The following is an 18,201-nucleotide window of genomic DNA, read 5'->3' as shown; positions in this document are numbered from 1 at the left end:
CAGGGGAAACTTTGGCTCTGTCCTGAAGCTCTCCAGTCTTTCAGTTAAGAAACTGACTAGAATGACAACCTGTGAACACTGCAGCCCTCCTCGATTAAGATTGAGAGCTCTTCCTTTAAAAAGTTTCTAAAAAGTGGACATTTTTTACTTCATATTCCGTCATGGTTTTAAAAAACCATCCGGTTAAAAATAAGAGTCTGCCAGTGTTAAGTAAGAATCCTGGATGACAAATGCACTTCCATTTATTAGGAAGTGTAGCCTACTAACTAACTAAAGCACTAACTAGAGCACTGGAGTGTAATTTAAAAGGTTGTCAATTTATTTCCCCTGCAGTCATTATCAGTGTGGAGTTTGCATTTTCTCCCTGTGTCAGGGTACTTCTCTGGGTACATTTTTCCTGCTACATAACCAAGATGGGCACGTTGAGCTAATCAGTGATGGTAAGATGTTATGGTGTGAGTGTGTGTGGATGTCTACATGTTTACAGCACACTGCAGCGCACACTCAAGGTTTTGTTCCTGCCTTGACCCAGTAGTGCCTGGGTGTGTGTCAGTCCTCTGTGACTCTTTTATTTCATTAAGCTGGCTTATAACAGACTTATGGATAGGTTCATTATGTGACTTTGTGCTAGTCACTTCAACTAATAATACAGTACCAATTGTACTATTGTTTTTTTTCTAAAGCACTTCACTGTGCTGTTCACTACTTAAATACTCCATATAAAATGTGCAGGATTATTTTACAGCATGGATGGCTTTTTTCATGTATATTCCTTGTGTAAAGTCAGGTCTACTTGCCAATAAATAGACAAAAACAACAATTAACACATTGGTAAATTTTATACTACAGATTCATTTTGCATCTACAGATTTAAAGCAGGAGCAGGTAAATAATTATTTTAAAGAGATTCATAAAAGTCTTACAAGAAGTTGTAATTAATACCTGCACTCACTATGGCCTGTCATTACTCGGATTTACTACACCGGCTGTAGTTTTTTTTCCGACTTTATCCTTTCCCTACAGATTCCTGCTGACATTCTTCAAACACCTTGCCTTTTGCTGCATTTCTTTAGAACAAAGTGCATTAGCCTTCCATGTTAATAGTTGTTGGCAGCTGTACTGGCTGAGTGCTTCCTGCTCCTCCCACAATTCAAAAGACTGCTTATTAGATTTTTTCCCACTGCTTAAGAGCAACACACATTTAGTGAAGTGGTCACTCTGGTTTAATTTGTTTTTCTTTTTACTCTAAAACAAAACTGGAAAACACTATTTCATCGACATTCCTACAAATGTGATTGCACATGCTGGTATTGACAAGAAGTCGGCCCTGCCATCTATAGGGCCAACTGTGCCAATATAAGCAAAAGCATGAGAATTTCAAAATTTCTACTTATACTGCGTACCTTTCACACAGTGCAGCGATCTTATAGTATTAAAATGGTTCAAGGTCCTAAAACTAGCAAAGTCGGCTATTCTTGCAAACTGGAAATACAGGGTGGTCCAGATCTAATTATGCAATTATTGCATTGCATTAAAAGTTGCATAGTTAGATCTGGACCACTCTATAAAAAGTCTTATGCTCTTAGTTAGTGTTCTGTGATTTCCTGTTGGAAAGGAAATGCAACTTGAGAAAAAAAATACCTCTCACACTGTACTGAGAATTGATTTCAGGAGGAAGAGTCTCAACACATGACGGCAGAGTTTTGCAGACTAATACTAGCACCACAATGTGATTTTTAGATTTAAGCAGAGCATAGAAAAAAAGCAGCCTGTCCAATGTTAGCACAGTCTGAAAATGATTTTTGCATTTATTTTAGCTTGATGATGCAGGTGCTGAATTGCATGACGTTATTTCCGCAAAGTGAATTGGTGGGGCACAGTCTGATCAGATCCACAAAGCTGTAACAAAGCCTCTAGTGTGTATGCATGCCATTTTCTCCCTGTCAAGTGCTGCATAGTTGCATCAGGGAACCTTTTAAAGCCTTAAGATCATGGCAGAAGGTAAAAGACGCTAGAAAAGGAGTGACTTGGCAGATGTGACGGTGCTGTGATCCTGTAGTGCTGAGTCTTCGTGTTACTCTAGAGGACCATGGGAGAGTCTGAGTAAAGGGATGTAATGGAGTCTGAGTCTGACTTGAAGTGCTGCGTTTGTTGTGAGTTGTCACTGCCCAGCATCACCTTAAGTCTCCCATTTTGCACTTCTTTAATTGGCTCGAGAAAAACCACATGCTTATTGCCACTAATTTTTCTACCAGGACCCTCTGTGCTAGCAGGGGGTGTGCTGGTCAGAATGGAAGACTGAGCACTGCACTCATTGGTAGGACTTGCAGAAGGCTGCTTGCGACAGCAGCAATAGCAGGGTGTCAGGTAGAGATACATGACCACCAGGACCAGGGTAACCACACAGCCCAGCAACGTGGTCAATGCTGTATTGAATCCTTCCCCATGGGAACGGCGTTTCAGCACGGTTACGTTCACTTCCCTGGTCTCATTACGCATCAGCCCACGGTTGATGGCCACACAGATGTAAATTCCAGAGTCTTCAATCTGAGCTTCCTTTATTTCCAGGCTGCCATTGGTATACATGTAAATAGTCTTGTTGGTGTTACTTGGTGGTATAATGAACTCACGGTGGGGTGAGATCCAGTGATAGGTTGTATGTGCCCCATGCAAAATCGTTCCACAATTGATGTGCAGTGGTTCACCCACATAGGCTTGCAGGCTACCTTGGGAGGTGTTTGGCATCCCAGGAACATAGAAGGTGCAGTTCTCAAAGATACGCACATGATGGAAGAAGCGAATCTGTGCACGGGTCTCTCCATACGCTAGGCATGTATGTTCCTCGCGAAAATCATGCACTGAGCTAAATCCCTCCCGCTCCCAGTGGAGGAACATGCTGTACAGAGTGCATTCACATCTCAGCGGGTTATTGTGCAAGAAGAGACCATTTTTAATGCTTACTGGCAGAGCTGCCACTTCCTCAATTGGTAGTGCCAGTAGCCGGTTGGATGAAATGTCCAAAGTGGTCAATAGGGGGTGACTTTCCTGCTGGATGGAGAAGAATGGAAAATCAGTAAGTAAGTTCCAGCTGAAGTAAGCCTTGTGAAGCTTGGTCAGAGAAGACAAAGCTTTGTTGTCTACTCGTGAAATATGATTGTTGTAGAGCAGTAACTCCTCTAAGTTGCACAGCTCCTGGAAGTAGTGCTGCTCCACAACCTGCAACCTGTTTGATGAAAGGTCCAGGTGGCGCACACCACTGGCATTCAGGAAAGCCCCCTGAGAGATGTCAGTCAGTCGGTTGTGTGCCAACCGCAACATTTCAAGGCGTGAAAGCTTCCAGAAGCTCCTATTTTCCAAGTGGACTATCATGTTGTGGCTGAGATCCAATGCAGTAGTTGAAGTGGGCAAGTTGGTGGGTACTTGGTACAGGCTTTTGTTGACACAACTCAGGATATCTGATGCACAGATGCAGGAGGCATTGCAGCTGTGATACTCAGAAGCACTGGCCTTTGCAGGTAGCTGGAGCAGCAGCGTGCCCAGGAGAGTAAGTGTCGACACGGCTGCCCACATTCTCGTTTGCAGAGGGTGTCAGTTTTTTACGAGTAAGAGCAAGTTTTCTTTTTTGGAAAACGGCCAGCTCCAGTTGTCCCGGCGCAGGAGCTGAAGCCCGGCGCTTTCGATGGTAAGGGATGGGGGGACGGGAGGCGTGAACGTCAACCCATCGTCCTGCATCGACTTTATTTTGTATAGCGACCAGCTCACTACAGCGGGTCAGTGCACTGAATCAAGCTCAAAAGTTATGCAGTTCCAATGTATGCGCCTGAAGTCCATCGCAATGCCGTAGGTGCCGGCAGCATTGGCACTCACCAAAGTGAAATTGTAGGGGAAGATGCCGCTTGTGTTAGAAGAGAGACGAAAGCAATCGGAAATCCGTAAAAAAGCAACAACCGGAGATAAAATTAAACAACAAAAAAAAAGAAACCGGGAAGCCGCCTTACCTTCTTAATGCGGAGACGCGCTTCATTTAATCTCATAACAGCTCCGTTTGCGCGAGTCTCTTCTGCTACCTCCTCCCCTTTCTTACTTGGGGCGGGGCAACGCTGACAAGGCCACCTGCTCATTGGCTGCTGCAGCCGGGATGCGACTGTCGCTGTTTTCTGCTTGAGATTCACTTGTCCCTCTCGCCCCAGTGCTTGAGCAGTCTTTCTAAATCCGTTGTTTTTTTTTAACGGCGTTCGACAAGTCGTTATTATCGTGCGCATTTTACAATTTGCCTGTGTTTTCAGTTATTTTTGAAAGCCGAAAAGCTGACATAAATTTACAACTTTAAACAAGTTAGAAAATGTACGGATGTCGTAACAATTGGGTGTGTTGGGAGGACTTAGTTAACTGATATGAAAGTTGGTGCATCATATATTTTTATTTATACTTCATCTAAGAGTCAGATATCACATTTTTCTATATTAAATACTTTATAACAATGTTCTTCTTTCGGCTGCTCCCGTTAGGGGTTGCCACAGCGGATCGTCCAAAATTGTTGTCCGCATATTGATTTGGCAAAATTTTACACCGGATGCCCTTCCTGACATAACCCTCCCCATTTATCCTGGCTTGGGACCGGCACGAAGAAACACACTGGTTTGTGCATCCCCAGTGGCTAAGCCTGATTAAAAACTAACTGATAATAAAATGTAACTACTTGTGTTAGTAGGCTACATTAAATACTTTTAACAGCATTTTACAATGTCATGTAGTTAAAAACAGCAGAAATAAACTTATGGTGGCTCAATCGCCTTCATACACAGAAGATTCCAATTCAAGTGATATGAAAATGACATTGAATAATGTTCTATTAATAGATGTGGAACTCCTGTGACTAATTATTTTTTTCATTAACAAACAGGCTGAATTAACATAAGCTGCCCTAATTGGGGTGTTCATAAGAATTATAATGATTAACTTAATAATGTGGAATCTCATAATAAAGAATAGTTGCATCGTGTATTTTAAATATTCAAGTTTGTGCTTCTGTTTAAATGTTTAAAGTCTAAATATTCTCAATTGTAATATAAATTTGTTATTTTTCTTCTTCTGGTAGAGGTCCATAGAGGGCTAAATCCCTAGTAAAAGTTTAAAAACTAAAAATATAATATTTGTAATCACTGACCTTGAAATAGTCCAAAATGATACCCCATAAGCTTATGTTTAAAATTTGTAATTTTTAAACTTCTGGGAACGGCTCTTAGAGGACTAGGTCCACCAGTGAAGAATCAAATTCCAAAACTTTGGTCATATTTGTGATCAACATCCTCAAAATAACATAAAATGGCACTCCACATGCCTGTATTACTGATTCCTATTTTTTTTACAAAATTTTGTTTAAAAGGGTAACTTTCATTACTTTTGCATGCACAACCTTGTGTCCTTCTGATCATTTTTGCTGAAGACACCTATTGGCTTACTCTTTACCATAAGGATGTAATTTTCTGCACAAAATATGGTCCAAAACTGGCCTACGAAATGATGGGTTTTCAGGTCTATAGGGACACACATTTATTTCTCCATCTCGATGGACAATTCACTTGTTGGTCCACACTGGCCTCCTGCCTGTGTAATAAACCATCCTTCTTCCCTGCTGGGACACCCAATTTCCTCCTACTCTTCTTATAATGGATACCTAAGATGAAGTAAAGTGCAGGAGATAGCAAATATTATTCTATGACCTCTCTTCGACAGGTACTGTGGCTAGTATATCACATATCTCAACATTGCTTCCTACAAGTGTGTACAGTTATTTAAATTTGTTCATTGTATATTGCAAAGGATGGAGAATTGTCCAGCTTTAGCTCTGATGGCACTAGTCATTATGTTTTCTTCTTTTGCAGGACATTTTTTTTAGAAATTCAAAATAGATTTCTATTATGCTTCTAACCATTTTCTCGTAACCACTTTTAATTAACAGAGTCCATGATTTGTTATCACACAATGAGAATTCAGGGACCACAACATTTATTTCTGAACTATGCAAGATTTGTCTTGTAGTTCACATTCATCTTTTAGACCCTAGTGGAGCTGATCTTGATTTTCAGAGTTACTGTGCCAGTTTCTCCAGATTCCAGTCTTATGCTGACAATGTCTAAATTGACTGTTGGCCATCAATTTGTGACAATACTGCTTAGACAGATCGAGGTTCTGCTGCATTCTCTCCTCTGCTATGTCATGTCTGGAGAACAGAAACTTGTTTTTTCATGTGCTGCAGATCATTCCAAGCAGTGGCCATTTCACTGATGGAAGTATTAAATGACATCAGCCTCAGATTGCGGCCCAGTTTCATGCCCTGATTTTACATGAAGAATTTGCTTGTTCATGTGTTACTTATTACACTTCTATTTTTTAGCTCTGTTTAAATTGCACATTTTACAGCCGGGACTATAATCGAGAAATTGAATGAATGATCCACGATAAAAAATAAAGTGCTAGACAAGCTACTAGTTTCTTTGTTTTTGGATTACATATATGATTTTAATGATGAGTAGTTTAAGAATTAGATTGGATGTGTGTTGGTTGGGAAGGAAGCCAATTTGACTCTGTGTTTTAGTAGTTCATTCACAGTTGAATGTTGACAGATTCACAAAGTGTTATCTTTGTCTTTCTGTCTCATTTTGTGAAATTTCCCCATTTGCTGGATCACTAGGCTTTCTTATGGGAGCGTGCTACACTCATTAAGGCTTTACTGAAATATCCATGTTTTAAATGCTATAGAATATTTTCAGGAACTTCTCAAAATCTTCTTCTGGCTACATGGAGGCATCTAACTCTGTGGCAGCAGCTGGGTTCAGTGACCATGCGTGAAAAAACAGACTTGACATGGTATTCTGACTAGTGACAGTCTGGCTCTTAGTATGCTAGGTAGTGACAATGGGCACAACAACAGCAGGCAGGTAAGTTCCAGACTAGTGAGATGGGCAGTGACATTTGATTGTGAAGTGCTAGGAAAAGCAATGACAAATTGTCCATTATTTGGCTAGACAGTAGGAACAGGCTGAGCAGCATCCATTGACAGGACAGTGACAATATGTTTGTTAAGACATCCTTAGGGTAAGCAGTGGCAGCAGGCTGAGCATCCATGAACTGGGCAGTAGCAATAGGATGAGTAAGTCAAGTAAGTCCAGTAGTGGCAGCAGGCTAGGCCTTAATGGATTGGCAGTTATTAGACTGGGAAATTGCTGTTACTTGCCAGCAGTGGGCATTGTGGTGGCAGCTCTCTGGGCATGTATATTAGTAGGATGTCTGTGGGCTGAACAGTGGCAATAGAGCCTCTTTTCATGATTTTTAAACTTTTACTGTAGCCATGGGATTATCTAAATGAAAGTGAACAAAGGTTTCACTGAGCTGCCACTTAACTTAATAGCAGTCGCAGGTTGCAGTCCGCAAAATCTGCTGCAGAGTCCAAATGAACTACACGTACTTACAGAAGCACAATCCTGCCAAGCTGAAGGAGTACAGGTCAGGGGCCTGCCGGAGAGCACTGCAGTGCAATGAGGCTCCTCTGCAGAACAACGGACAACTGGCATTGTGCCACCTAATAATAAACATTAATAGCAGCGTCTGATCCCTTGTGTATTACCAGTTCATCAGAATATATGATCTCACTGTTTTATGCTGTTAGCTCATTTCAAGTGTACTCTTCACCTTCCAGGCTGACATGTCTTTCAAAGATGACTGTGCCATGGTCACATTCAGAACAGAGATTTGGAGTCCTAAACCAACAGCTCCATGATTGTCATCTGAATGGCTTCTCATGTTTAGAAATGAGAGTATTGTCCTAAATATAGTCCACTTTTTTTTTTGATTTTATTGAAGTCACACAACATTCCATACAAATAAATCAATTTTTACAAAAATAGGATCGAAAACAAATCAACCTCCACCCCTGAGAAAGAGAGCTAGGCCAGCAGAGTAAAACTTAAAAATAAGTAAATAGATGAACTAATAAGTGAATAAAGATAAATGGAGAAGAAAAAAAATGTCGAGAGAATCTACTTCCTCGGTGCTTTAAAAGCTTATTCTAAAATTTTTTTGATTTAGATTCTGCCAGGTTTTGAAAAAGTTCTGCACAGATCCTTTAAATGCGAATTTGATTTTTTTCCAGTTTCAAATAGTAAATAACATCAGTTACCCAGTGACTTAAATGAGGAGAATTAGGATTCTTGCAGTTGAGCAAAATAAGTCTACGTGCTAATAGTGTAGTAAAGGCAATTACAGTTTGTTTGTCTTTCTCCACTTTAAGCCCATCTGGGAGTACCCCAAACACAGCTGTTAATGGATTAGGAGGGATTGTGACACCAAGGCTGTCTGATAGGCATTTAAAGATTTGGGTCCAGAATGATGTTAATTTGCTGCAGGCCCAAAACATGTAGCCAATGAGGCTGGAACTTGATTGCAATGTTTGCAGGTTGGATCTTGCCATGGAAACATTTTGGACAATTTTAAATGAGGCAGATGTGCTTGATATATAATTTTTAGATGAATAATTGTATGCTTTGTGCATATGTAGCTCGAGTGGATTCTCTGCATTGCTACCTTCCACTCCTTTTGTGAGGTATTGAGTGAGAGATTCTTTTGCCACTGTCCTCTTGGATCTTTTAATACCGTGCAGTTCCTCATGTAGAACCATGTTTCCCTTTAAATAAAACTACAGTGGAACCTCGGGTCATGACCGTAATTCGTTCCAAAACTCTGGTCGTGACCCGATTTGGTTGTGACCCGAAGTAATTTCCCCCATAGGATTGTATGTAAATACAATTAATCCGTTCCAGACGTACGAACAGTATGTAAATATATGTTTTTAAAGATTTTTAAGCACAAAAATAGTTAATTTTACCATATAATGCACAGCGTAATAGTAAACTAAACGTAAAAACATTGAATAACACTGAGAAAACCTTGAACAGAGAGAAGTAACATTGCAAGAATTCATGCTATAGTCTTATGAACCGCTCTCTGTAAACACTTTTTTTTAATGAGTTTTAAGCACCGGGAAAACGTGAACATTTGTAAAATCCGTAATTTAATAAACAACCAAGAAAAGTAACATTGCAAAAATGCACGCTACGAACCGATCGCTGTAAACCGAAGTGAAGTAGAGGTTAAAATCCAATAGAAAAAAGTCTTCATTAACTACAACGAGGTTAAAACAATGCTCGAAGCAGTCTCTTTAAAAACAAGCCCGGTACATTGTTTAACTGCCTTCTCGGCCTTATGCGGCCAGCTCTCTCTCTCTCTCTCTCTCTCTCTCTCTCTCTCGCTCGCTCGCTCTCTTGGTTGCTCTCTCTCTCTCGCTCGCTCGCTGTACAGGGAAAGACTGAACACGTGCGGAAATCGTCGGCATGTACAAGCCGGAAGGGAAACTGGCTTGTTCGTCACCCGAGTGTGTGGTCGTGAACAGATGCACAAGTTTGGCAAACTTTTTGGTCGTAACCCGATTTGTACGTGGTCCGAGACGTTCGTGACCCGAGGTTCCTTTTACTTTTATACATACCTGGTTTCACTCTTATTCAAATGAAAAAAATTCACTAATTGATATTTCTGCCAGGTGTGACCTGGTGTGACAGTGATCTTAAAGTTGAATGCTGTATCTTGTTTAGATGAGGCACACTTTTATAAGTTCAACCGTGGTGTGTTTCCTATTTCTCCCTTTTGATTTATTATGTCCCCGTTGCCAACATTTACTGCGCATGCTTCCGTAAGAGCATGTATGATGTTTTATGAGCAACTTGGCAACTGTTGTGTCTTTGTGTCAGATGAAAATGATTCTGGGGGCCCATTGCTTGTTCACATCAGTGGCAGATTAGTGCATGGCCTTTATTTGTTTGCTCAGGAACTTCCTTTATAATATAATAGTAATAAAGTGTGTCAGGACAAAGGGACATGGATTCCTGATTTAAGACAGACACAGAAAAACTATTGTTATGAACAAACAACAAATGAGTCTGGAGTAATAAGATTCTCCGACAACTTGCTGGTGGGGTAGATGATTGTTTCAAAAGTTAACACACATAGTAGGTGTAGGTTGTGGGGAGTGGACTTGCTTTCTCTTCAAAGTAAACACTCAAAGTCTCGAGATGGACAAGCAGAATAGACTTTATTGCAAAGATGCACAAGCCATCTCAGTTCAATGAAGTGAGTGCCTTTTGTTGGGTGACTCTTACATTTATTACAGTTCTGATCAGTACCACTTTTGTACTTGAACACTTTTCATCATTATCTGACTCCAGAAACACAAATCCTTCATTCCTAAAGTTTATCCATACCACCAATATTTTCTTGGAAATAATTGCTTTTCTGCCCCTTTACTTTGCAATCATTATTTTAAAAATCAAAGCATAGTTACCACCCTCCCCTAGGAGTGACCTTCCCTCACATTCCTGACCTAGGATTGGTAGATAATGGTGGCTCACCATGCATTAAGAAAAGTAAAAAATACAGGCCTGAGAACTTTAATAGTTTAACTCTTTCATAACCTAAAACTAGCTAATACAATACGTTAAATTTTAATTTAATAGAGATTACGTTAATACGAGTTTTAAATCTTCTGTAGTCATCACAAATATTAGTATCGACTATATGATTGGGTCCTGAGGGTTATGTATGGCAGGGTCTGTCCTACAACTTTTTGTCATGAAGTGACATGTTGATGATCATGGCTGCCGTCTCCCAAAATTTTCAATGGCACTGGCAACAGTTTGAGACAATTCACTACCAATGGATGAATATGCAGAAAGCCCTGTAATTTGTTGGATTCTGTCATAGCACCTGTCATGTACACTGCATCCATGTCCTTTAAATCTCAACATTTCTGGTGACACGACCCACTTTTTCCCATGTAAGCGTCTTTGCGATTCACCAAGGCGGGGGTGAACTAGGTGCGATCGTCTGAGCCGTTTCTCCACTAGGTGTGTTCAGCAAGATCAACAAAGCTGGGAGAGGGTCTAATCAAGCAAGATTGTCAGAGTGGTGAGGCAGATAGCTTGATCACTGGCGCGACCACCCACTACCATTATAAGTAATAGCAACTCATGACCCACCAGTGGCATCCTGCCACAACCCAGTGGTTGAGAAACACTGCTTTACTTTACACCTTTCATTGCTGTCTTTATCTGTGCATATTAGTCACTCTCCGATTACTAATATTGCATATGCGTCTTATTAAATACTAGCCGTCCCCTGTGGCTCCGCCCACGTAGTAGTGAAACAGGACAGTGAGAAGGGCCCTGCCTTGCTCCCGAATCCTGACGTCACGCTTCCCCCTCCTCTCTGCCTGCAGCCTCTGTCTCAGATTAGCATGAATATATCGCTCATGCAAGAGAACTGTGATTCTAAGCGCGATGAGAGAAGTCGCAAAAATCAACCAGAATGTCCAAACAAATTATAGAAAAAAACCCTATCTAAATCCGTACAGTAGGTCTCTCGTGAAAAGCGGACAGACAGACAGACAGACATACATATAGACAGTCAGACAGACGTTGGATTTTATATATATTGAGATATGTATCTGTTCAAAATTAGCATCATAAAAATACTGTACTTTCTAAAACATGTCAATTGCTTTATTTTCTTAACCTTAGTTTTATATAGCTGTAAGTAAATTTGGCAGCAGTGTGAGTTGGGTTTTTGGATTTCCTTTTTAGTAAGTTGATCTTTAGACTAGTCTCTAAGTGTAAAACCTTGGCACTGCTTATCTCTCTAGTGCCAATAATCCCTGCCACTTTTTCATTACCAGGCCTACAAGTGATCAGCCAGTGATACGTAGCTGTACCTGTTGTTCCCTCCAGAGGACCACATGGTAACTGCTAGAATCTCTGCATGTTTCACTGATATTTTAACCTGAATGAAGGAGTGCCATCTCCAGCTCAACCTACAAAAGATGGAACTTCTTGTTTTTCCAGCTCCTCCGTCCATTCGGTACCCCATCTCTGTTCAGCTCAGCTCACTAACGGTAACGCCCGCCAAGTCTGTATGCAGTCTTATGGTGGTAATCGATGACTAGATATCCTTCACTGACCATGTTACAATGGTCTGTCAGTCTGAGAGATTCACTGTATATTACAGCTTCAAGATCGGATCATTGCTAATGGAGCGTATGGTCCAGGCTTTGGTCTTGTCCAGTCTAGACTACTGCATCTCTCTGCTGGCAGCAGTACCGACATGTGTCACCAAGCTATTGCAGGTGACTCAGAATGGAGTAGCACGTTTGGTGTTCGACCTGCTGAGGCACACGGGCACACAGATGGGTCACGCCTCTGTTTTTAGATCACAACTTTGGCTCTCTGTAGCAGCACATATGAAGTTCAAATCCTTGATGCTTGCTTACAGAGTAGTCAGTGGGTCAGCACTAGTGACGCTACCGTGGTCCTGTTTTCCTTCTCGCCCACTCAGGTCTTCTAAAGAATGGTGTTTGGTGATGCCACTTCTGTGTGGCGTCAGATTTCAATGCAGAGTCTTTTTGTGTGTAGCTTTTAGCTGGTGGAACAAGCTGCCATCTCCATTCAAAATTCTGACTCCCTCAATGTGTTTAAGAAACACTTGAAGGCTCTCTGTTTAATTGATAATGGCTTTGTTAGGTTGTTGTAACCAATGATGTATAGTTAGTTGCCTTTTATTCTGAGCTCTTCACTCTGGTGATCAATTTTGTAACCTTGTCCTGTAACACTTGTTCTTAAACAATCCTCCAGACTGATGTCTACTCAATTGTATTGACCTCCTTTTTTAAGTTGCTTTAAATAAAAGTGTCTGCTACATAAATAGATGCAAATGTATAAAAGCACTTGGTTGCCTACTTTAGTGTACCTACATTCATACCCCTCGCCCCCCGCACTTCAAGACATTTTGGAATAGCATGATTAGCCTGAATGCTGCTTTCATTAAAATACATAATAGTGGCTCGTAGGCCACAAAGTGCCTGACTGGAAGAGGCATGCCGTCACCTCCTGTGATACGAGGTCCCAACGGAGGTGCATCTAACTAAATGATGATGACTGCAGTGCTTACAGGATCCAAGGAGCTGCAGGTCAAACTCCTGCTTGTTTCCAGCTGCTATTTTCGGCCATCATTGATTGCTATTGATTGCTGCAGATTGCCCTGTGGCACAAGTGCTAAGTGACAGCATCTTACAGGCTGAAAGGAAGCAAGCATATCAGAAGTTCTTTTGCTATTTTAGTTGCCAATCTGACATTTCATCTATTCAGACTGAGTCGCTGGCACAAATATGGTCTGTTGAATATCCATTATTTGGCCTTTTTTAAAAAAAACAGTTTTTAGTCATACATTTGAAAACAATGCAGTTTAATGCAAGAATCCTGTTTAGTGTTGAAAGGAGTAAGGAGTGGGGTCTCAGAGGGATCATTATTGTTCTCAAAGAGAAAGTGAACAGAAATGATTAAAATACTATTAGGAATTGGGTCTTAATGGTGTCCGCAATATGTAGAGTAGAAGTCAGGAGAGGTTAGGCCTAAGCTGTATTTGTGAGAAAACATCTGGAATTCTGTTTGTGATTTTGTCCCTGTGTGACTCAAAGGGTCATAACAACACTAGATAATGATAATCTCGAAGATGAGCTGTTGGTATGGTTTATAAGGTAGGATTGAAGAAGCTGGATCTTTTAAGTTCGAACCGAGAGAGACGTCAAGAGGAGACAGGACAGAAGTGTTTAGAAGTATTCTTGTGTGAAACCATAGGGGTAGAGATGGAATATGGGGTAAATTTAACTTTAATGTTAAAAATGCATGCAGGGAAATAAGTTACAAAATGATGTGGCTGAGAGTGGCACCTCTTGACTGAGCTGTCTAGTTGTGCTGTTATTTTGGACACATTCAGTACAATAATGAGATAAATGTGAGAGTGTTGAGGTAAATGTCCTGTTCTCTTCAAAACACTTACTTCATGTGCTTATCGGTTCTTCCAGTTTGTGCTGTTGTTTCAGTTTCACTAGACATTGATATGTTCATTCTAGACAGTAATCGATGGCTGGCAAAGGTGGTCCTAGGTGACATCTGTTCTTTTGTACACTTTATAATTCTCCCATATAGCTGTAAAAATAGAAAGAAAGGTAATTTCTTGCAAGACTTTCATGTGGAATCATCCTGATGGCACAAGAACCTGCCACAAATGACCTTGGAGTTGAATTTGCAGATCTTGACATTGCACCGAAGTGGTAATCTTTGCATCATCTAATGTGAGTTTTCCATCATGGTTTGCCTTTTATTTATTGGGAAAAATTTTGACTTTTAAGACTTTTATTACCTGAGTGACTGGCAATTTTTTTCAGCACCATTGAATCTCAAGTAGAATATTTGTATGTACTTTAGTCAGTCAGTCATTTTCTATACTGCTTAGTCGTGAACAGGGTCACAGGGGTCTACTAGAGCCTAGCCAAGCTAGCACAGGGCACAAGGCAGGAATAAACCCTGGACAGAGCACCAGTCCATCAAAGGGTGAACTCACACATACGCACAACAACCACACACCAGTTTACCTAACCTGCTTGTCTTTGGACTGTGGGAGGAAACCCATGCAGACATGGGGAGAACATGCAAACTCCACGACTGTGCTTCCCGATATGCACTTCAACAATCCGATTATTTACAAAAAACTGATTTCGAAAATGCCATGTAAGCCCTTATTTGAGTTAGGGAAGTTGGGTTATTGTCCTCAAAGAAACTGGATTAACAGAGAAAGATTTCTCTGCGAATAACCTGATTATGTGGCCATATAAACCCTTAACAGGTTTACTGCCTGTGCATGTATTTGATTTCAGCAGTCAAGGGTAGAAACACCCTCAATATAATTTTCCAGAGGCAAATGTTTGGCTGAACGTATTATTTCTTCTCCTGGCTGAAATAATCTGTCTCAGTATTTCGGAAAATCTTTCATTTATGTTAATGAGATGAGGACACAGTGCTAAACTCGGAAACACAATCTCGAGAGCAATAGGGTAACACATTAAAAGTAACGCGCGTTATGGAGACCAAGTACTTTTGAAAGTAATGAGTAACTTGACACATCTTATTTATTATTATTATTTTTATTATCATTATTCCAACAGCACTAGGTTTGAGGCAAGAAGCCCACGTACCGGTTCCTTTGCAGGGCTCAATCGCACAGCCAAGCAGAAAAGAGTTTGCTGTATGCAATCCAGTAGCAGAAACCTATAAATCAAGTATCATTTTGACGAAACATATTTATAAAACACAACAAAATTATTACAGGCGTCATGCTTATTTTTGGATTCAAAGTGGCCCATGATGACATTTAACTCTTTTTGGCACCAGAGCGTTTTGCCAATTGTCGACTCCAGAAGATTAATTGTGCATGTAAACATGAATTATTAAGAAACCAAGTTTCTGCCCCAATCGGGTTATTCACCTTAACCCAATTTATGTGCATGTAAATCCACTGAAAATTATGTTGAATACTTTATGGTTTTATTACTAAGAGAAAGAGAATTGTAAACCTTCCTAAACCTCTAAAAGATCTAGCAGACTAATTTTTGAAGAAGTCAGAGAGGTAGGAGGAAGATAAGTGAGGATTTCACTTGGTTAAAGACATACATGTCCATATTAGGTTCGCATGACTTCATATCTGCAGTTTGTCTTTTCTTCCAAAAGCACCATTTTCAATCTCTATATAGCACTGAAACATAACTTGGTGGTATGATGAGGTTTGGCTTGAGTTCTTCACTTAAAGAACCACAATATCCATTCATTGGAATTGCCCCACGCTGTCTATCTGAGCGGAGATGGTGGGTACTCTTTCCTAAAAAAAAGAAAAATTAGGTGTTTTTATCAAACATGGGAAGGAATATAAATGAGCACTTGGAGAGTGAATTTTACTTTTAAATAGCACTTCAGCAGAAGAAACACTTGTATTATGTCTTATCTTCCCAAAAATGAAAAGTGCCAGATCACTGCCGCCAAAGGCTCTTGCTGAAATGAGATCAGGCGTGATGTGCGGGTAGAGCAGTTTTCCTTTAGTTGCAATAGCATGGTTCAGTGTAAGTGCCATGTGTTTATGCAGCTCATCTTGCTGCAGCTTTTTTGGCATTGCAAGTCTGGTGGCTTCCCGTATAAGAAAGTTAGCAGGAGACGCATGTCGTTGTGACAAGATGGTCGGTTCACTGTCTTAGGATTACACTGGTCTACAAAAAAAATTTTTTGTTTGCTTCTGGGAACTTCAGAGCATCTCTTTATTAAGTTTTTTACACTGATTTCATATATGAAATCGGCATTAAGCTAGCACGTCAGGTTTTTGAAATACACATCATTGACGTTTTGACACATTTGAATATCAATATAATATATCAACACAATATCTGGAGTTTGGACTATGTCCCACCAAAATTGTTTTGATGTGTTTATTCTGAAAACAAACCTGAAGTTAATACCAGAGACACGTTAAAGCATATTTATGTCAATTTACCTCAATATAAAAGTGAGGTCAGTGTGCCCAAAAATGTTGGAGGCTTTTGCGCTCGTGTGGACGCTGAAGTCGAAAAACGATGGGAGACAAAAACACCAATTTAAAATAAAAGCAATTTCTTTATTCTTGGTGAGTTTAAAGAGACTGCAGACCCCCAGCTCAGTGCCACTGCTGGTCAGATCAGACAGCCTCCTGAAAGAAAAATTCTTTTCTTTTTATTATCTGGCTTATTCATTAGCCAAAGAGAAAAACACATGACAGTTCATTTTAAGGTCATACATAAATTGCTGTAAATTAGGGTTACATCCTGGTTATTACATACACAAGTGCACATAATTTCTTATCCAAATAAAGAGCTATTAGGGCGCTCACGTTCCTAGGAAATACGCTCTTATCAGCACACACACACACATAAAACCAGTTTAAAGCAGTTTCTTATAGTACATTAGTTATAAAGAAATTACATTCTTATAGTTTTAATATCTTCATTAGATTTTGTTTGGTTAGATTAATAAATCCTTATTTATTAATCCATAAGGGACATGTTTCTTATAGTTTTAACCAAGAATTCAGAAACTATCACATTGATTTATAATATCACAGGGTGTTCTGTTAGTATCAAGAGGTCAGCATTTTCTCATAAAAGAATGCAAACCAGTCTCATATTCTGTGCACAAGCTTAATTCTTTTTCTACCTAAATGAAGAACAAATTCATATAGAAGTAAAAATCGTATAGCTCTCTGCAGCATGATTAATACAAAATACAGTCCTTGAGTTAAATACTTATAATCATTACGGTTAATAATGTTTTACATCCGTCTCTCTTTGCAAGAACCAACAGTAGTCACCCATCATGCTTGGAGTAAATTTTTCCCGATAACAGTTTTCCATTACCTTTATAGATGAAATCTTTCCCCATGCTCATCTCTGACATCGCTTAGATTTGGTGGAAAAAAGTTGAGATGAGAATGTAAAATGTATCTTCAGTGACATTCTGGCTTCCGTAAGCTAATATACTTTCAGCATATTCTCCACAAGCTCAGTATAATTCTCTGCTCTGTGACTGTCAAGAAAATTCTGGACAACCTGCACGAATGAGGGTGCTGGTTCAGTGGTTGAACTCATCGTCAAGCATCAGTTCACGGATTTCAGGGCCAACAAAAACGCCTTCCTTAATTTTGGCTTCACTTTTCTCGAGACCAAACATATTTCTTAAATGCTGAAATGAATCGCCTTTACTGTCCAGTCACCCTAGTTGTCCAGGACCTGGAACATCATAACTAAAAAATGGGACGTGCTGGACGAAAACGGTTTTCAGATTTGGAGTCAGCAAATGAAATTTGTTAAAGTACAGGTGAAAGAATCCCAGTAGCAAAATGCTTGTTGACCAGTGTTACGGGGAGCCATATTGGGATTTCTGCTCCATATAAAACCTGCAGTACCTATCAAAACTGTCCACCCCTTGTAAATGTTCATGTTCTATTAAATTTATTATACAATGTTGAATCACAATGAATTTAAAGATTCGTTTTCTGTTGATCAGCTTTAGAACAGCCAAATTAAATCCACTGTGATTCAGTGTTGCATAAAAATCAATTCTGAAAATGTTCAAAAGATGTGAATACTTTTTATAGGCACTGTGCCAGTGTCCACGTTTTACACTTAAGGTCAAGGTTGGTGTTCTAGAAACTTCATTACTGAGTGAGTTTGTGACATGAGTAAGC

The 18,201-nt window shown here is 40.0% G+C and overlaps 2 protein-coding genes across 2 annotated transcripts in view; one reads left to right on the top strand and one right to left on the bottom strand.

Annotated features, from left to right (window-relative positions):
- The window catches only part of LOC114669188 (E3 ubiquitin-protein ligase RNF123), a 134,304-nt gene that overhangs the window by 89,263 nt on the left and 26,840 nt on the right, over positions 1 to 18,201 (top strand). The window lies entirely within an intron of this gene.
- Positions 821 to 4,143, bottom strand: amigo3 (adhesion molecule with Ig-like domain 3). Its single transcript, XM_051921025.1, has 2 exons — positions 1,559 to 4,143; positions 821 to 1,482 (listed from the first exon to the last, which is right to left on the bottom strand). Exon 1 carries the CDS (start codon positions 3,568 to 3,570, stop codon positions 2,080 to 2,082), a length of 1,491 nt encoding a protein of 496 aa, XP_051776985.1. The 5' UTR covers positions 3,571 to 4,143; the 3' UTR covers positions 821 to 1,482; positions 1,559 to 2,079.

Source organism: Erpetoichthys calabaricus, chromosome 18, assembly GCF_900747795.2.
Source record: "Erpetoichthys calabaricus chromosome 18, fErpCal1.3, whole genome shotgun sequence".
Classification (NCBI taxonomy): domain Eukaryota; kingdom Metazoa; phylum Chordata; class Cladistia; order Polypteriformes; family Polypteridae; genus Erpetoichthys; species Erpetoichthys calabaricus.
The sequence above is the reverse complement of the archived record's forward strand: the minus strand, read 5'-3'. Positions and strand labels throughout refer to the sequence as shown.

Coding starts and splice junctions, on each gene's coding strand:
- amigo3 (XM_051921025.1), bottom strand. CDS start 3,570: ATGTGGGCAGCCGTGTCGACACTTACTCTCCTGGGCACGCTGCTGCTC.